This window comes from Rattus rattus, chromosome 1 (genome assembly GCF_011064425.1).
Source record: "Rattus rattus isolate New Zealand chromosome 1, Rrattus_CSIRO_v1, whole genome shotgun sequence".
NCBI lineage: Eukaryota > Metazoa > Chordata > Mammalia > Rodentia > Muridae > Rattus > Rattus rattus.
The window spans coordinates 3,472,684-3,492,753 of NC_046154.1; the positions used below are offsets into that span (position 1 = coordinate 3,472,684).

Consider the following 20,070-nt stretch of genomic DNA (forward strand, 5'->3'; position numbering starts at 1 on the left):
GTATGTAAGGGGAACAGGCCTGACCGTTTCTGGCTCAGAAAATATGAAAAGAGCTGTTGATGCCTTGGGAAAGAGGGAAGGGAGAAATCTCTGCCCAGTCGTAAGGCAAAGTTAGGCCTCCTGGTTACCATGACAACGGGAATGGGGTCAGTCCCCAGTGGGAGACGGGCACAACAGTATGACTACCCAAGAATGTCACTATGGCAACCACGGCCAGCTACGGAGCGCGAATCCATTGTCGTTATGGTGACAGAAGAGGGCAGTTACACAGGAGCTGGAGGGTAAACTGAGTCACGGCTGTGGCTACTGAATTTGGTGGGCGGTGTTTCTGTACCACTTGCAGACAGAATATTGACTCAATTTGTACCACAATGCCTAGGAGCTTCTTAGTTTTTGAGAACCAGGACAAACTTGCACTCTCGGGCTCTCTCTTCAAAGTCTACGTTTCCCAGGGAACGATTTGACGTACGCCAACTAGTGGGGGCGGGGGTTGAGGGGTGGAATAAGACGCCGGAAGTACGTCGGGCGGAGTGGAACGGCCAAAGGAAGAGCTCGGGTTTAGGCTTCAGGAGAGGCCGCTCTGCTCCACCTCTCGTTGGTTCCGGAGGTAGCTGAGGCTGTGGGAAATGCTGGCGCGCGCGGCGCGGGGCACTGGAGCCCTTTTGCTGAGGGTGAGAACGAAGCAACCTTCTTCAGAGACTCGGGACAGAGATCACCTAGGTCTTCGGCTGGGAAGGAGTGGGATTCTAACTTTGGGGACGGACTGGGGTCCCAGGTCATGGTCCCCACGTGAATCATTCTCCGGGATCCTTGACGGGGGTGGGGGGGTGTCGAGATTTAGGGAGATGCCTTCCGGAGAAGGATTTAGGGTTCCGCGCCGTGTCCTCAGCCTACTCTCGTCTTTCTTCAGGGCTCCGTGCAGGCTTCTGGCCGCATTCCGCGCCGCGCCTCCTCTGGACTGCCCCGAAACACCGTGATATTGTTTGTGCCTCAGCAGGAGGCCTGGGTGGTGGAGCGAATGGGCAGATTCCACCGGATCCTGGAACCAGTGAGAACCTCTCGCCCACCTTCAGCCAGTCAAATCGTCTTGTGGGAGTGGGACTTCCTTGGGGCCTGTCTGCACTTTTAACTACAGGGACCAACCCTGGCAGGGACCAGTTCTACCAGAGCCCAGTCTCCTGACCATCCATGTTTCCCTGCTTTCTTATTACCTTAGTAACTCACAGGCTTCATTCCTGGGGCTACCATACTCTTAGCCCTACCTGTCTGCCTCAAGGTAGCAGTTCCTGTTGACTTCTATTCTGCTGACGTTCAGAGGCCTAGTCTTTCGTTCTTGGACTCTTAGGTTTCCCTACCAGTGACACCTCAGCCTTTGAGGACATGTCTTGGTAGGAGGGATAGCGTTTCCGTGTTCTATCCATAACTCATTACTTACTCCAGCTTAGCTTAGATTTCCTGTGTATTATTCTCACTCTTCTGAGAATCAATGACTCCTCTTCCCAGGGCTTGAACGTCCTCATCCCCGTGTTAGACCGAATCCGGTATGTGCAGAGTCTCAAGGAAATTGTTATCAACGTGCCTGAGCAGTCAGCTGTAACCCTTGGTGAGAGATATGGGGTGGCAGGGATGTGCTAAGTGCATTAGGATGTGGTTGCTATAGATCCAAGGCTTAGGAGAAAGGGCCGGTTGGGACTTAGAGACCTGACCGCCCTCTTTTTCTCTTCTCTTTGCTCCTGCAGATAATGTAACTCTACAAATAGATGGAGTCCTTTATCTACGCATTATGGATCCTTACAAGGTATCTGCCCTGGCTTTATCTAGCCTTCTGAATTGCCTCTGCTTAAAATCCTGCAGCTTCAGTTCTTCCCCTATACCTGCCCTTTCAGGCAAGTTATGGTGTGGAAGACCCCGAGTATGCGGTCACCCAGTTAGCTCAGACGACTATGAGATCAGAGCTTGGCAAACTCTCTCTGGACAAAGTTTTTCGGGTAAGCAGATTTGAACCTGAGTAGGGGCTTAAGGGCGCATACAGTCAGATCTCTTCTGCAGAACAAGACTAGCCAGGGACCGTCCCAGTTTAGGCTCTTGATAGATACATTGACTTGTGCTGCTCACATTTCTTTTCCTCTAGGAACGTGAGTCCCTGAACGCCAACATTGTGGACGCCATCAACCAGGCTGCTGACTGCTGGGGTATCCGATGCTTGCGTTATGAGATCAAGGATATCCACGTGCCACCCCGAGTCAAAGAGTCCATGCAGATGCAGGTGGGGAAAGGGATTTGGTTACTCTAGTTCTATTGGGACTACAGTCCCCTACTGTAGTAGATAGAGTTGTAAGCCCTGGTTAGAGTTTCCCCTGGCTTCTTCTTGATGGGGGTCATTGGGGATTCCAGGTAGAGGCAGAGCGGCGGAAGCGGGCCACAGTTCTAGAGTCTGAAGGGACACGAGAGTCAGCTATCAATGTGGCAGAGGGGAAGAAACAGGCCCAGATTCTGGCCTCGGAAGCAGAAAAGGCTGAACAGATAAATCAGGCAGCAGGTGAGCATCGGGTAGCGTAGAGGCAGAGGGAGGAGCGGAGCACGGGGCTTTAAAGGTAAGGGCTGGTACAGAAGCTTTGGGCTTCTCTGATTTCATGGGTCAAACTGCCGTGTCTTGTGTTTTTATTTTTTTCCTTTTAGGAGAAGCCAGTGCAGTTCTGGCCAAGGCCAAGGCTAAAGCTGAAGCCATTCGAATTCTGGCTGGGGCTCTGACTCAACACGTGAGAGGCTGTGGGGATGGGTGGGGATGGGGGATGGGAATAGACAGTCTAAGGGTTTCTCTCTTCTGTCCTGTGGGAAGTTCCTGACATTGTGGCTCCATTAAGCCAGATTGTGTGAGCTTATGTTAGGGTTTGTATAGCCCTTTTCCTTTCTCTTCTCTCCCTAAATCTCTGACCTCTGATTTTTTTTTCCCCCACTGTGACTACAGAATGGAGACGCAGCAGCTTCACTGACTGTGGCTGAGCAGTACGTCAGCGCCTTCTCCAAACTGGCCAAGGATTCCAACACCGTCCTCCTGCCCTCCAATCCCAGCGATGTGACAAGTATGGTGGCTCAGGTTAGAGCTCTTTGAAGCTAAGCTCACAGTGACAGTGTCAGGAGCTAAGGATGAAATGTCTCCACCCACTCCTGCAGACACCTGTGTCAGGCTTGGGAGTCACCCTGCTTTGATGGTTTGATGTAAGATTCTTAGCATTGTTTGCAGGGCTTAGAAAACTGAGGCTTGAGGATAAGAAAAACCAAGGGGCTGGGTGTGATGGTGCATGCCTGTAATACCAGCGCTCAGGAGACGGAGGAAGTTCACAAGTTAGAGGCCGGTTAGGCTACACAATGCAACCTTGTCTCACAAGAAAAGAAAAGAAAAAAAGAGACGAACATTGATAAAGAAAAAGCCAGGTGTTGGTGGCATGTACCTTTGATCCAGGAGGCACAGGCAAATGGAGTTTCGTGAGTTCCAGGCCACCCTGGTCTACAGAGTGAGTTCTAGGACAGCTAGGATTACACAGAGAAACCTTGCCTCAAAAAAGAAAGGAAGGGGGCTAGAGAGATGGCTCAGTGGTTGAGAGCACTGACTGTTCTAGAAGTCCTGAGTTCAATTCGCAGCAACCACATGGTGGCTCACAACCATCTGTGATGGGATCCGATGCCGTCTTCTGGTGTGTCTGAAGATAGCTGCAGTGTACTCGTATACATAAAATAAATAAAATCTTTAAAAAATAAAAGGAAGGAAGGAAGGGGAAGAAAGAAAAGACAGCCTCTTTTCGTGGTTCTGGATACAACTGCACAGTGTTCTTACGGCTCTCTTCTGTCTCGTCTTTCTCCCCAGGCCATGGGTGTCTATGGCGCTCTCACCAAAGCCCCAGTGCCCAGAGCCCAGAACTCCAGCGAGACCAGAAGAGATGTCCAGACTACAGACACGAGTATTGAAGAACTGGGCAGAGTCAAGCTCAGTTAGTAGAGATGGCTCGGCCAGGGAGTTAGGGCCGTGAACAGTACTCTCAGACTCTGGCTCCAGCCTCCCAGCCAAATTTTAGTTTTTATTTTTTTATTTGAACTTAATAATCATGTAATAAACTCACCAGTGGCAAATTGGAAACTGTCCTCTTTGATTGGGGGATGAAGTTAGGCAGATCACTCAGGTTTCCTTTGGATGTCCAGGTAGGTTTGAGGAGTTCATTCTCCATGAGGGTTAACTTCATGTGAAGCGAAGTCCTCCTGTCTTCAGAAGAAACCTTGCTGTACAGGGGATTAAGCTGTGTCTGCTGAGCGGCCAGCTGCAGACTGTGCCTCCTGCTAAGTGGTGCATGTGTCTGGGGACCATGGGGAAGAGGACTGCCTTGGCATGGTAGTTTGGTGGTCCTAAAGGGCTGAGGGTGTAGACTGTTAAGATATTTACTAGGGTTTACAGAAGCAGGTTAAGAGATGGCTGTGGTGGGTTGGGGATTTAGCTCAGTGGTAGAGCGCTTGCCTAGCAAGCGCAAGGCCCTGGGTTCAGTCCCCAGCTCGGAAAAAAAAAAAAAAAAAAAAAAAAAGAGATGGCTGTGGTGATACATGCCTAAGGATGGTGAATTCAAGGCCAGCTTGAAGTACTTAGTGAGACCCTGTCTCAAAGGAGCAACAACAAAATTGAACCCCAGAGGTGTCTGCTTTCACAGAGTCCATGGTCAGGTTGGGGTACAGAGAGTCAGAGACTGATAGAACGTCATAAGCAGGACTGGTAAGGGGGTCTGTGGGCAAAGCCTCTTGCTGTGCAAGCTGAATGACCTGAGTTGGATCCAGTATTAAGTCAGTGCTCTGACGAGGGGACTGATATAGGGTGAGCGTTCCAGGAAACCTCACTGAAGATTAAACTTGAGATGAAGGAGAGGTGATCTAGAAATGAAGGTGTCCAGAGTTTACAAATGTCCAGAGGCAGGGCTATCCGGCTTATAAACACCAGAGCAAAGAAACTGCTGTGGCTGGAACAGTTACCAGAAGCAAAGAAGCAGCAACTAGATGTATTTAAAGGGGAAGGGGACCTTAAGTGTGAATTTGTAGGACCCCTATAGGTAGGTGCCCCACATTTACTAAGAAAGAAAAGTTGTTTTTTCCTTCTGAGATACAACTCACAGACCATACAGATAACCCATTCTGTAGCTTTCTAGAATCATATATGTGTGACTTAACCTGCCTTTACCTCCCAAGGGCCACCATACTCAGCCAGCTTACCTATTTTATGTTTGGGGCTTTGGGGTTACTTCCTTTTTTTTTAATTTTTTAAGAATTTATGTACATGAGTACACTGTTGCTGTCTTCAGACACACCAGAAGATGGCATCAGATCTCGTTACAGATGGCTAGAACTAGCTCTGTGGACCAGGCTGGCCTGGAATTCAAAGAGATCCACCTGCCTCTGCCTCCAGAGCGCTGGGATGAAAGGCATGTGCCACTACTGATGTTAGGTTTTTAGTTAGTTACCGTTTTTGTCTCCTGTAACCCAGGCTGGCCCCAGACTAGCTGTGGAGTCACGGATGATCTTGATTGTTCTTCCAGCCTCTGCCTCCCAAGTGCTGCCATTCCAGATGTGTGCGCCTGTACCAGGTTTTCTAAAGATGGTGCTGGCTTAGCCCAGGTTTTTGAGCATGCTAATGCAGATAAACTCTTGTCAATTGGGATCAAAGGTGTTTGCCACCACCATCTTCATGTATAGGCTTTTATTTAGATTTTTTAAAAATTTATTTATTTTAGGTATATGAAACACTGTAGTTGTCCTCAGACACACCAGAAGAAGGCATCGGATCCCATTACAGATGGTTGTGAGCCACCATGTGGTTGCTGGGAATTGAACTCAGGACCTCTGGAAGAACTGTCAGTGTTCTTAACCTCTGAGCCATCTCTCCAGCCCTTTAGATGTATTTTTAAAGACACATTTTAATTTATCTTGGTGTCTTAGCTTGTCTTTTTTGTTACTGTGATAAAATGCTCTTGACAAAAACATCTAAAGGAACAAACAATTTCAGTTCGTCGTGGTAGGGAAATCACAGCAGCAGAACTTGAAGCTTGGGGCTGGAAAGATGGCTCAGTGAGTATGTACTGCCCTTGCTGAAGACCAAAGCTTAGTTCCTAGCACGCACACCTTTTGTCGGAAAAGCAAAAATGGACAGTGAATCTGGAGACTGCTTAGTGGCTAAAGGCAATTGGAGCACTAAGTGCATTTGGTACAAACGTACACATGCATAAATGCATATTTTGAAAATATGGACAGTGGTCCCTGAACTTTTTTTCTTTCATGTTTCTGTACACACCCCGTCATCCTCCACCTCTCTTAGACTAGTACCCGGCCCCCATTTATGAGTTACTGAGTCTCCTATCAAACTTTTCAGCCCAAGTTCCTTGTCGAACTTCCTCGCTGGTGCCGGTAGGTGGCGACAGATCTCCTGGTAGGGCGCTCTGTCAGGCATGCACACCTCTGTGGTGCCAGACTGCAAGCACTGCCGCCGCACTTCCGGGCGCGGATCCAGGTGAGCCAAGGTCTCCCGAGAATCCTCTATTACCTTCACCCCTAGGACGGGTACCTCAGTTTGCTGCCGGGGTGCCCAGCATCAGAGTGAGCATGTCCAGGTGTTGGCCGGGTGCCCACCGGAGGAGACAGTTGCCGGGACTTCTGGATCCTAGCATAGCTCAAGGGGCTTTATACCAGGGTTCCTGGGGACGTCGTTCCTCAGGTTTTTTGTTGAGCCTGGCCGCCCGGAAGCGGAGCATGACTCCTCCCCGTCGTTTCCTTGGTCCCCACCAGGCGGCGCCGTTTACTCAATCCAGTTATCCGTGTGATTGCTGTCTATTGCCACCCTGGGAATGTTGAGAATAGTCCGAAGAGAGTCATAGAAATGAACTGCCAGAAAACAATCCACCTACCATTTGGAATAGTCTTCTTCCTCCTAGACTATGGTCTGACAGCATTAGATCTCCCGGTTGGATATGCACAGGTTCCTGTGCTCACCCCCAGAGCCTGAATCGTTAGGTGGGCCCCAGATTGAGATCCAGAGTCTCAGCCTCTCTCCCTCAGACGGGGTGACTGGTAGAGACAGCTGGAATGACTTAGCTCTGATTTGTTTACGTCCTGAAGTTTATAGCAGTAAGTGATTGTTGCTGGGCATTGTTTTGAGGTCCAAAAGGTCCATTCTTTTCTTCGCACCACAATGAGCATTCTCCTCTTCTCTACCAGGATGCAGAAGATCTCTGTGCTCCTCTTCTTAGCCTGGGTCTGTTTTCTTTTTTACGCTGGCATTGCACTCTTCACCAGTGGCTTCCTTCTCACTCGTTTGGAACTCACCAATCAAAGCAGCTGCCAAGAGCCCCCAGGCCCCGGTTCCCTGCCTTGGGGAAGCCAAGGAAAGCCTGGGGCTTGCTGGATGCCTTCCCGGTTCTCCAGGGTTGTTTTGGTGCTGATAGATGCTCTGCGATTTGACTTTGCCCAGCCTCAGCGCTCACATGTGCCTGGGGAACCTCCCGTCTCCGTGCCTTTCCTGGGAAAATTAGGTTCCTTGAAGAGGATCCTAGAGGTTCAGCCCCACCATGCTCGACTGTACCGATCTCAGGTGGATCCCCCTACAACCACCATGCAGCGTCTGAAGGCTCTCACCACTGGTTCGCTGCCGACTTTTATTGATGCCGGCAGTAACTTCGCCAGCCATGCTATAGTGGAAGATAATCTCATCAAGCAGCTCACCAGTGCAGGTCAGTATGGGCCCCTTTGCAGCTAGGTGTACCTGGGCCTTTAGAAGTTAGGGAGCCAGGACTTCGGGTACCCAGCTGTATATCTGGCTATGGTGTAGGGAAACTGGGAGTAGAGATAGATGGGACCGTTACTTGTGGAAAGGGAGAGATTCTTGTCCTTGATGTAGCTTCTAATTTGCACAAAACGTTTGTTTTAACTCTTGGGGGCATCCAATTAAGGAAGGAGTGAAGACAGGAACTTGCAGGTATGGAGAAAAGAGGGATCCAAGTTGCGTTCACTTACTGCTTATGAAGAGAGTGGGTCAAGGGCAGCGCGTGGCGCATCTGTCTTTAATCCCAGCGCTCAAGAGGCAGAGGCAAGAGGGCCTCTGGGTTCCAGATTAGCCTGGCCTGTAGAGTGAGACCTGTCTCAAAACATACATACATACATACATACATACATACATACATACATACATACATACATGTCAGCGGCTACCCTAGGGAGAGAGCAGTAGCATGTCATTTTGCAGGGATGGGAGCAGCAGGGGAAATGTGGCTATCAGAGAAAGCTTCTTGGAGGGAAATTGTAGGTGGTGCTGAATGGATTCCTGTGCTTTGGGATGTGTGGTTGGGATTTCTATTGGATGTGTACACACACACACACACACACACACACACACACACAGAGCTTATGGGTGTGAGCAAGGGCACATGACGTGGTACACTTGTGGAGGTAAGAAGACAACTTTGAAAGTTGATTTTTCTCCTTCCACCCTGTGGGTTCTGAGTATTGAACTCAAGTTGCCAGGCTTGGTGGCAAGCTCTCTCACCCACTGAGCTGTCTCACCTGCCCAGATATATATATCTATATCTGGTTCTCACATGAACAAGATATGCTCCGATTCCCCTCTTGTCTCTACAGGAAGGCGTGTAGTCTTCATGGGAGATGATACCTGGAAAGACCTTTTCCCTGGAGCATTTTCCCAAGCTTTCTTCTTCTCATCCTTCAATGTCAGAGACCTACACACAGTGGATAATGGCATCTTAGAGCACCTCTATCCTACCAGTGAGTGACAAAGATCACTCAGTCCCTCACTGACCCCGGGAGTTGGGGAGGGTCCCTTTAGTCTGCGGACACTGACGGCAGCCTGGGCTTGTACCGCTGGGCGTAGAGGACTGTCCGGCCCGACTGGGGTGAGGCTTTACTGCCCTGTGCTCCGTGTTCTCCCTCCACAGTGGACAGCGGCGCCTGGGATGTGCTGATTGCTCACTTCCTGGGTGTGGATCATTGTGGTCATAAGCATGGCCCTCACCACCCTGAAATGGCCAAGAAACTTAGCCAGATGGACCAGGTGATACAGTGAGTGTGGGGTGCTGGCTGGGGAATGGTTTGTAGTTGAGAATCTCAGGCCTTGGGATTCCATGAGGGGGAAAAAATCCCGTGTGGAGCCTGGATGAATTCTATGTGTGTATGTATTTTGAGACAGCGTCTCCTGTAGCTTTGGTTGACCAGGAACTTGCAGAATAAACCAGACCAGGCTGGAGTCCAACTCATAGAGATCTACTTGCCTCTGCTTCCAGTGTCGGGATTAAAGGCATCCACTGTGCTTGACTCTGATTTTTTTTTCCTGTTTTTAGAGACAGGGTTTCTCTGTGTAGCTCTGGCTGTCCTAGAGCCCTCTTTGTAGACCAGGCTGGCCTTGAACTCAGAGAGTCACCTGCCACTGACTCCCAAGTGCTGGGATTAAGGACTTGTGCCACCACTGTCCTCCACTGCCCAGCAGCTCTGAAATACTTGATCCAGGCTTTTCCCCAAAACCTAGAAACACCATGCATTTTGAATAACTCAGTATGCAGCTCTGGGCTATAGGGTTATGGCTGAAGAGGTGTCCTTTTTTTTTTTCGGAGCTGGGGACCGAACCCAGGGCCTTGTGCTTCCTAGGTAAGCGCTCTACCACTGAGCTAAATCCCCAGCCCCAAGAGGTGTCCTTTTTTGACAGAAGTTTATACCCTGCTAATGGAAGTCAATGGTGGGGGTGAATGGGCCCCTGCGAAGAATCTTTATTTCCCCCTGCCCTCTGACACGTGTTCTTGACCCCCCAGGGGTCTGATAGAACGCCTGGAGAATGACACACTGTTGGTGGTAGCTGGTGACCATGGGATGACCATGAATGGGGATCATGGAGGGGACAGTGAGCTGGAGGTGTCAGCTGCACTTTTCCTGTACAGCCCCACAGTCCTCTTCCCTAGTGTCCCACCCGAGGTAAGGCCTGGGTTGTACCTCTCCTGCTCTCCCTACATTGTGACGCCCCTTGTAAGCTCTCCAAACCATCATCTGGCCCCACTCTCATTTATTTTTATTTGTGTGTGTGTGATGTACATATGAGGTAATTGCACATGTGTGTGCTGGTATGCACACTCGTGTGTGTGTGTGTGTGTGTGTGTGTGTGTGTGCAAGGAGACAGAGGATGTTGTGTTCTCCAGTACTCTCCACCTTATTTTCCTGAGATAGTGTCTCTCACTGAACCTGCAGCTAGCCTGGAGGTCAGACATCCTCCTGTCTCTGCCCACCACAGCACCAAGCTTTAGGAGTGCATGATCACAGCCAGTTTTATTCACGTGGGTCCAGTGAGCCACACTCAAGTCTTTATGCTTATGCAGCAAGTGCTCTCACCTGCTGGACCATCGATCCAGACCCTCCCTCCTACTACTCTTACCTAGGCCTGGTGAGGCCGTTGACCCTTGACCTTTCCTTCTAGGAGCCCGAGGTTATTCCTCAGATCAGCCTTGTGCCCACCCTGGCACTGCTGCTAGGCCTGCCCATCCCGTTTGGGAACATTGGGGAAGTGATGGCTGAGCTATTCTCAGGTGGCAGTGGTGGCGGCAGCGGCCGTGGGGACGGGGACGCCTCCCACCCTGATTCCCCTGCTTTAGCTCAAGTCTCGGCTCTCTACATCAATGCCCAGCAGGTAGGTGGAAGGATTAGACTTCTGGGTGACAGAGGACAAGCATGACCCTGTTGTCGTCTTTGTTCTTGCCCATGTCATTTATCCAAAGTCATTTGTTCTCGTCCAAATGCCTTTCTTCCGTTAGCCTTCCTTCCCCCATCTTGGATAGAATTTGAGCCCCACGTTTCCAGGTCCCTCTTGTATGACACCTGTCCTGACCTCCGCCCCGTTTTGTGTCTCTGACCTTCCCTGCCAGGTGTCCCGGTTTCTTCATACCTACTCAGCTGCGACTCAGGATCTCCACGTTAAAGAGCTTCGTCGGCTGCAGGAGCTCTTCTCCAAGGCCTCTGCACGTTACCAGCACCTTCTGCAGCATCCCCGAGAGGCCGAGGCAGCGCTGAGCTCGTTGACTGCTGACTTCCAGCAGTTCCTGCGGGGAGCTCGGGCTGTATGCATCGAGTCTTGGGCCCGCTTCTCTCTGGTCCGAATGGCAGGGGGTGCTGCCCTCTTGGCTGCTGCCTGCCTTCTTTGCCTGCTTGCATCCCAGTTGGCAGTAGCTCCAGGCTTTCTCTTCCGTCCACTACTGCTAATACCTGTAGCCTGGGGCCTAACTTGGACCCTACTGTATACTGGAGTCTCTGTAACTACTGGATCAAAGCTAGACCCAGTGGTTCTGGGGGCTGTGGCTGCAGCCGGTTCACTCCTTCCTTTTCTGTGGAAAGCTTGGCTTAGCTGGGGTTCTAAGAGGCCCCTGGCTCCCCTACTTCCGGTTCCTAGACCTGTCCTAGCCCTGCTGCTCATCCGATTGGCCACCTTCTTCTCTGATAGCTTCGTTGTTGCTGAGGCCAGGGCCACCCCCTTCCTTCTGGGCTCTCTCATTCTCTTCCTGGTTGCTCAGCTTCACTGGGAGGGTCAGCTACTACCACCTAAACTGCTCACAACATCCCGCCTTGGCTCTTCTGCCCCAACAGCCCCACCACGGCACAGTGGCACCCATGCCCTGTTGCTTGGAATTGGGCTGCTTTTATTTACAAGGCTAGCCGGGCTTTTTCACCGCTGCCCCGAAGAGACACCTGCTTGCTGCTCCTCTCCCTGGCTGAGTCCTCTGGCATCTATGGTGGGAGGTCGAGCCAAGAATTTGTGGTACGGAGCTTGTGTGGGGGCGCTGGTGGCCCTGTTAGCTGCTGTGAGATTGTGGCTTCGCCGCTATGGTAATCTCAAGAGTCCTGAGCCCCCTGTGCTCTTTGTGCGCTGGGGGTTGCCCCTCATGGTACTGGGCACGGCTGCCTACTGGGCATTGGCGTCAGGAGCAGAGGAAGTACCACCGCGCCTCCGGGCCCTGGTTGCCGGGGCATCGGCTGTGCTGCCTCGGGCTGTGATGGGGCTGGCTGCCTCGGGGCTCATGCTGCTGCTATGGAGACCTGTGACAGTGCTGGTGAAGGCTGGGGCCGCTACTTCAAGGACCAGGACTATCCTCACTCCCTTCTCAGGTCCCCCTACTTCTCAGGCTGACCTAGATTACGTGGTCCCACAAATCTACCGCCACATGCAGGAGGAGTTCCAGGGCCGGCTGGAGAGGACTAGAGCTCAGGGCCCCATAACCGTGGCTGCATACCAGTTGGGAAGTGTCTACTCAGCTGCTATGGTCACAGCCCTCATCCTCTTGGCCTTCCCACTTCTGCTGTTGCACGTAGAGCGCGTCAGCCTCGTGTTCCTGCTGCTGTTTCTGCAGAGTTTCCTTCTCCTGCATCTGCTCGCTGCTGGGACACCAGTCGCCACCCCTGGTAAACAGACCTTCACCCTGAGGCGTCTGGTCTTAGGGAGTGGTTTCTCACTCTGACGAGGTGGCATGTCCCTCCAGTTGGGGATGACTTCCCTTATCTGCTTTCACCATGCTAATTCCCCTGCCCTCAGGAGAACTTCAGGACTCATTTCTTAGAGAAATGCTTTCTCTCCGTGAGCTCGTTCCTTGACTGTTTCAGTTACAAAAGTGATACATTGTGAATATGTCATCACGGAGTGAGCTCTGTGAAAAAGAGATTGAGCCCTGGGTTTGGTGCTAAGATTTGCAGTAGCGAGGGAATTAGAACAGCAGTATTGGCTGTAGGGAAGTTTGGGGTAGCACATGACGGTATATAGACCTGCTCAAGTACTGGGTGTGGATGGTCCCAATACGTCAGTTGGGGAATGGGATGGAGTTGTAAAGATGCTATCTTTTCTTCTAGGTCCTTTTACTGTGATGTGGCAGGCAGTCTCGGCTTGGGTCCTTTTGGCTACCCAGACCTTCTACTCTACAGGCCACCAGCCTGTCTTTTCAGCCATCCATTGGCATGCGGCCTTCGTGGGCTTCCCAGATGGTCACGGCTCTTCCACTTGGTTGCCTGCCTTGCTGGTGGGAGCTAACACCTTTGCCTCCCACCTCCTCTTTGCAGGTACCTCTCTGCTTGCCCTTCCTGACTTCTGTTTACTCCTGCATTGTGGGAAGAAAGGAGAATGTTGGCTCTGGAGGGGAAGATCTGTTGGCTCTTTGCGGTCCCATGGCCCTAAGTTCTTTACAGCCTAAGCTACCTAAGGGTGGTTGGGGACCAGGATGGATTGGCCCCAAGATCCTCCCTTGATATCAGCCCTGTCCTCCCCGGAGGCAGTAGGTTGCCCACTGCTCCTGCTCTGGCCTTTCCTGTGTGAGCGTCAAGGGCCAAAGAAGAGGCAGTCACTCCCAGGAAGTGAGTCCGAGGCCAGAGTCAGACCTGAGGAGGAGCAAGAGGAGCCACTGATGGAGATGCGCCTCCGGGATGCCCCTCATCACTTCAATGCTGCCCTGTTGCAGCTGGGCCTCAAGTACCTCTTTGTCCTTGGAGCACAGGTGGGTGCAGGGGAGAGACGACAGAGCTAGTGACCTCTCCCCAAGTGCGCTGTACACTTTTTCTTAGTTTCCAATACTTGGGGAAGGCCCTTGAAAAAAGGAAGCGCTTGCTCAAACTGAGACCTCAGATGACAGGTTTGAGACCCGGCCTGGGTCCTCTTACTCCAATCCTGGATCGTCTCTCCTCTGCAGTGGAGCTCTGGGCCCTGTTAGTTCCATTACAGATGCTGGGAAAGCTGAGGTTATTATGGCTGGAATTCTTTTCTAACCTGTGGACCAGAGGCAGAAGGTGTGTTACAGACAGACGGCTTCCCGTGCTAGAGGGCAGAGTCTGACTGTCAGCATTACAGATGGGTAGTGAGCTGCCTGCCTTCACAAGAGTCAGGGCTTGGACCAGGACAAGCACTGCACTTCCCTGACTCCCTATGCCAGGTGTTTCCAGTACATACATTCTCCCTCCTCTCTCCTCCTCCTCCTCCTCCTCCTCCTCCTCCTCCTCCTCCCTCCCCCTCCCTTTCCTCCCCTCCTCCTCCTCCTCCTCCTCCTCCTCCTCCTCCTCCTCTCCTCCTCTCCCCCTCCCTCCCCCTCCCCTCCCTTCCTCTCCTTCCCTCTCCCTCCCTCCCTCCTCTCCTCTCTCCCTCCTCCCCTCTCTCCTTCCTCCTCCTCCCCCTCCCTCCTCCTCCTCCTCTCCCTCCTCCTCCTCCCTCCTCCCTCTCCTCCCCCTCCCTCCCCTCCCCTCTCCTCCCTCTTCTCCTCTCTCCTCCTCCTCTCTCCCTTCTCCCCTCCTCCCTCCCCTCCCTCCTCCTCCCTCCTCCTCCCTCCCTCCCCTCCCCTCCCCTCCCTCCTCTCCTCCTCCCTCCCCTCCCTTCTCCCTCCTCCCTCCCTCCCCTCCCTCCCTTCTCCCCCTCTCCCTCCTCCCTCCCCTCCTCCCTCCCCCCTCCCTCCTCCTCCCCTCTCCTCCTCCCCTCCCTCCCTCCCCTCCTCTCCCTCTCTCCCTCTCCCTTCTCCCCTCCTCCTCCCCTCTCCCCTCCTCTCCCCTCCTCCTCCTCCTCTCCCTCCTCTCCTCCTCCCCCTCCCCCCCTCCTCCTCTCCCCCCTCCTCCTCCTCTTCCTCCTCCTTTCCCCCCTCCTCCTCTTCCCCCTTCTCCTCCCACCCCTCTTCTCCCCCTCTCCCTTTCCCTTTTCCCTCCTCCTTCCCCTCCACCACCTCCTCCCTCTCCCCTCCCCTCTCTCCCCTCTCCTCCTCCCTCCTCTCCCTCCTCCCTCTCTCCCCCTCCCCTCCTCCCTCTCCCTCCTCTCCCCTCCCTCCTCCCCTCCTCCCTCCCCTCCTCCTCTCCCTCCTCCCTCCCTCCCCTTTCTTCCCCTCCCTCCTCCTCTCCCCCCCCCTCCCCCCCCCCCCTTCCTCCCCCCCCTCCCTCCTCCTCCCTCCTTTCCTTCCTCTCTCTCTCCCTCCTTCCCCTCCTCCCTCCCTCCTCCTCCTTCCTCCTCCCTCCTCCTCTCCTCCTCCCTCTCTCCCTCTCCCCTCCTCTCCTCCCCCTCCCTCCCTCTCCTCCTTTTCCTCTCCTCCCTCCTCCCCTCCTCCCCCCCCCCCCTCCCCTCCCCCCTCCTCTCCTCCCCTCTCCCCCCTCCCCTCCCTCTCCCTCCTCTCCCTCCTCCTCTCCCTCCCCTCTCCCCTCCCTCTCCCTCCTCCCCTCCCTCTCCCCTCCTCTCCCTCCCTCCTCTCCCTCCCTCCCTCTCTCCTCCTCTCCCCCCTCCCTCTCCCTCCCCTCCCTCCCTCCCTCCCTCCTCTCCCTCCTCTCTCCCTCCTCTTCCTCTCTCCCTCTCCTCTTCCTCCTCTCCCTCTTTCTCCCGTTCTTCCTCCTCTTACCTCTTGCCAGCCTCTATAGCAATTCCTCCTTTGCCTTGCTTCCTCCAAGTCACAGCCCCTCCTCTTTTCCCTCAGATTCTAGCCTGTGCCTTGGCAGCTTCCATCCTCCGCAGGCATCTCATGGTCTGGAAGGTGTTTGCTCCCAAGTAAGTGGGTTCCCTTGGGAGGAAACTATGGATGTCCTAGGTTCACAGTATTTTGCCTTTTTAGAAAAAGGCATTAGACCTATTGTTTGTGTGCTGAAATACTCCACCTTCTCCACAGGTTTATTTTTGAAGCCATAGGTTTCATCGTGAGCAGTGTGGGACTTCTCCTGGGCATAGCGTTGGTGATGCGAGTGGATGGTGCTGTGAGTTCCTGGTTCAAAAAACTAGTTCTGGCACAGCAGAGGTAGCCCAGGCTGTGCATGTTGGCACCTGGCCATGGAGAGAGCTGGGGACTAATCCAGCCTGACCTGTACTGGTGCTGGATATATTCTACAGGCAACTGACACAGCTCTTAAACCACGCTGTAACCAGAGACTGCTCAACTCTGGGACTTTATGATTTTATAACTGAGAATCACCTGGAGCCTGAGCCCTAGCTCCTGAGTTGGATGCATCTGACGGAAAACAGGGGCAGTCACCAAAGTGGAATAAAAGAACAATGTGAATGTTCGTATGTATCTAAGATCTGTGGAGGTGTTCACCAAGTCAGTCTCTTCTCTCCTCTCAAGATGAGCAGATGCCTCACCTTAGGCAGGGCTTGCTGTACCAGAGAACCCTTTGGCAAGAGGTTGTCTGGATTCACTGACCTCTTCCCAAACTGTTCTATTATCCCGTTTGTCCCAGCCTCTGCCTTGTTGGTCTTTGGTCATTCTGTGCTTTCACTGATAGCAGGGAAGACAAGCCCAGCATCATGAAGCACACAGACATGTTTGAACACACACAGAACATGTTCCTAACACACAGTTTGAAGCACTGTGGTTCTTCCCCTGGTATCCTTTCCATTCACAACTGCAGAAGTCTCTCTCTAGGTTTTCAGCCCATGCCACCTTCATTGCATCTTTTTGCCAATTGACTATTCCCAAGTTAAAGCCAAAATGGAATGGAACGATTCTCCTTGTTTAAAAAAAAAACAATGTCACTATGGAAGCCCTAGCTGGCTTGGAACTCAGTATGCAGACTAAGCCAGACTTGAACTCACAGAGATCCACCTGCCTCTACCTCCCAGTATTGAGAATGAAGGTGTTTGTCACCACGCCTGGCTAATGATTTTCTTGTATGTCCATCCTGTGACTTTCTCTAACTGACCACTCACTTGTCAAATTTAAGGTGTGAGGATGTCCTGAAAATGTCCATCAGCGGAGCTGGGAAGAGGGTGGGACTGTGCTTGAGGTTTGCGGTGTTCTAATTAGGAGATTGGACTTGTGGGTAGCAGATGAACAAATGTTAAAACTGGGACCCATAGGTATGGTAGCACACATCTGGATCCTAGTACTTGGGAGGTGTGTAGGCAAGAGGATTTAGACCTCAAGGATATCCTTGGCTACATATTTAGTTGAAAGCCAGCCTGGGCTACATGAGACCCTGTCTTAGAAAAAGAAAAGTTCAACAACTGAAGCTGGGGAGATGTCTCAGCAGTAAGAGCACCGACTGCTCTTCCAGAGGTCCTGAGTTCAAATCCCAGCAACCACATGGTGGCTCACAACCATCTGTAATGAGATCTGATGCCCTCTTCTGCTGTTTCTGAAGACAGCTACAGTGTATTTATATATAATAAATAAATCTTAAAAAAAAAAAAAAAAAAGCACTTGCTGTTCTTACAGAAGACATGGGATTTATTCCAAGTCTCTACATGCCTGCTCACAATCACCTGTAATTCCAGCTCCAGGGGATCCGGCACCCTCTTCTGACTCCCAGAGGCTCCTGCATGCACAGGCACACACACACACACACACACAGAGGCACATAACAGTTTAAAGAAGGTTCAAGTTGCTACTAATAGCCATCAAACCCTAGTTTACATGAACAATATGTATTATTTGAGGCAAATTGACAGATGTTTGGTTGTGCTGACAGGAATAGGTTTGATAAGGCAAAGGGAGAGGTTGTTCCCCAGAGTTTATAAGATGAACTTAAAAACAGAAATAAAACCTGGTGTGACGGGAAGGGCCTGTGACTCTAGCCCTTGGGAGACAGTGACAAGAAGATCTGGAGATGTTCCTGACCACCTGGTCTATGAGTGAGGTTCAGGCCAGCCAAGTTTAGGCACAGTTTTTAAAGAAAATCTATTAGAAGTATATACCTCAACGGTTTCTATGTGTTCACAAAGTTGTGTAATTATCCCCACAATCAGACTGTCAACTCAGTGTAGGATGATGTCATTATGCAGATGTAGGCAGGTACAAGATAGAACGAGGACTGTCATTGGATGAGAAGGAAGGATGGGCAGGAGAAAAGTTTTAGAAAGGAGGAGACTGGAGCGAGGCAGGAGGAACAGAGAGAACATGGAGGCTGATGCTAAGATTCCTCTCTGTACATTTACAGGTTGTTATGAATGTTCTTAAGGGATGGATGTGCACAGGGCTTTATATGTTTAGGTGGGCAATTATTTCTTATCAATTGGATCAGAGGTTATTGTGTTGTGTGTTCTTTCATGTGGTGATTTAAGTTTAAGAGAGTTTGCAGTGGACAGAGACACTAGGCCGCCACGGAATTGGGATATATATTTCTGGCATGGTGGCAACCTTGGGAACTAGGTGGGTAGAGAGACTGCTGCCAGACTCAGAAAGAAGCCTTTGGCAGTGTGATATGGGATGGAGCAGAGCGGGAGAGAGGCTTTGCTGACTGAGATGAAGATGTCTACCAGATATCTTGGGGCACTGTGGTGCCGGACCTAGAACAGGATAAAAGACAACAATTTTTTTTTTTTTTTTTAATAATTTACAGCAACAACTCAGAACAAACTGTACCCTGTACCTTCTGGAGATTCACTAGTCTTGTTGGAGAAAGGGCCCTACATGGCTCAAACTGGCTTTGAACTCTGGATCCTCCTGGCTCTCCATCCTAAGGTGCTGGAATTGCAGTCATGTACCCATGCCCTCCTCCCCCCATTAACCTGTTTCCTGTCTGCATTTGCCTGCTGTAGGCATAAAATGAGATCCTTTAACAGGCACTTTTTCTTGACTAAAGTCTTAACGTCAATCTTTTTTCAAGTTGACAGCAGGCCAGGTATGATAACAAACCTTTAACCCTGGCACCAAGAAGACAGAGGCAGGATGTCCCTTATCTGTAAGAAAAATTCCAGGCTAGCCTGGTCTGTAAGGTGAGTTCCAGGCCAGCCAGGGTTACACAGTGAGACCCTGTCACCAAACAAAATTAAGATAGCTTTTTTGTTGTTGTTGTTTTATAGTAGGGTTTCATTATATAACTCACAATACCCTCAACTCCTGGTTGCCCCACCTTACCATCCTGAGTGCTAGATTATAGGCATGTACTATCATGACTACAAAAATCACCATTCAGAAGTAAATATTTTTAAAGGGGTCGGGGGAGGCTGGAGAGATGACTCAGCAGTTAAGAACACTGGCTAATCCTCCAGGGGTTCTGAGTTAGTTCCCAGCAACCACAATCATTTCACAACCATGTCTGCAATGGGATCTAATGCCCTCTTCTGGCATGCAGACAGAGGACATACGATACATAAATCAATCTTCAAAAATAAGTGTATAATTCCAGCAGGCAATAGGCAGGAAGGAACAGGAGCTGCTGCATGGGAAAGGGTACTGGGTCTTCAGAGCAAGTTCTAGGCCACCTGGGACTACAGAGTGAGACAAAGTGGTCAAAAAAATAAGTAAATTTAATTTCATAAGTATATAATGTGCAAAGATCAGAACTATCAATTCTGAAACACTCCCTCAAAGAGACTCTGTAGTCTCTCCTCTTAACCCTCAAGCTGTCTAGCCAAAACAGCCAGCCTCTGGATCAGTTAGACTATCCAAGGCAGTGGGTCTCAATATCTCTAAAGCTGCAACCCTTTAATCCAGTTCCTCCTGGTATAGTGACCCCTCCCAACTGTAGAATTATTTTTGTTGTCACCTCATAATTGTAATTTTGCCACTGTTATGAATTGTTATTTAAATATCTGTGTTTCTGATGGTCTCAGGGAAACCCCTGTGAAAGAATCATTTGATCTACCAAAAGGGTCGCAACCCACAGGTTGAGAACCATTGCTCTCAAGGACTAAAGCAGAGTGAGAGATTCCCATCTCAGGTTTCCGAAATACATGCAAATATGTGCATGTGAACACGCATGTGTGCACACACACATACTTGGGAATTTACTATGTAGACCAAGCTAGTAGTGAACTCACAAAGATAAGTCTGCCTCTGTCTATGGAATACTGGGATCAAAGGTGTGTATCACCATGCCTGGTCCAGGAGGTGGGGGGGAGTATTTTTAAATAGGACGGAAACCTGCAGACATGTCCAACCCTTGGATAGTGCAACAAAATTCATGCTTCAGAACTCTATGATTGGGCTGGAGAGATGGCCCAGTGATTAAGACCTCTTCCTGAGGTCCTGAGTTCAAATCCCAGCAACCACATGATGGCTCACAACCATCTGTAATAGGATCTGATGCCCTCTTCTGGTGTGTCTGAAGACAGCTACAGTGTAC

General features: G+C 51.1%; 2 protein-coding genes across 2 annotated transcripts; both read left to right on the forward strand.

Annotated features, from left to right (window-relative positions):
• Positions 1-548: 548 nt before the first annotated feature.
• Positions 549-4,135, forward strand: Stoml2 (stomatin like 2). The gene is made up of 10 exons (XM_032892006.1): positions 549-671; positions 911-1,048; positions 1,504-1,603; positions 1,740-1,798; positions 1,887-1,988; positions 2,132-2,266; positions 2,395-2,539; positions 2,680-2,759; positions 2,969-3,097; positions 3,866-4,135. The coding sequence occupies exons 1-10, from the start codon at positions 627-629 to the stop codon at positions 3,992-3,994; spliced, it is 1,062 nt and encodes a 353-aa protein (XP_032747897.1). The 5' UTR covers positions 549-626; the 3' UTR covers positions 3,995-4,135.
• Positions 4,136-7,216: 3,081 nt separating this feature from the next.
• Pigo (phosphatidylinositol glycan anchor biosynthesis class O) lies at positions 7,217-16,519 on the forward strand. Its single transcript, XM_032892018.1, has 10 exons — positions 7,217-7,754; positions 8,659-8,802; positions 8,973-9,096; positions 9,840-9,999; positions 10,496-10,705; positions 10,941-12,468; positions 12,910-13,116; positions 13,330-13,547; positions 15,489-15,559; positions 15,678-16,519. Exons 1-10 carry the CDS (start codon positions 7,217-7,219, stop codon positions 15,805-15,807), a joined length of 3,330 nt encoding a protein of 1,109 aa, XP_032747909.1. The 3' UTR covers positions 15,808-16,519.
• Positions 16,520-20,070: the final 3,551 nt, after the last annotated feature.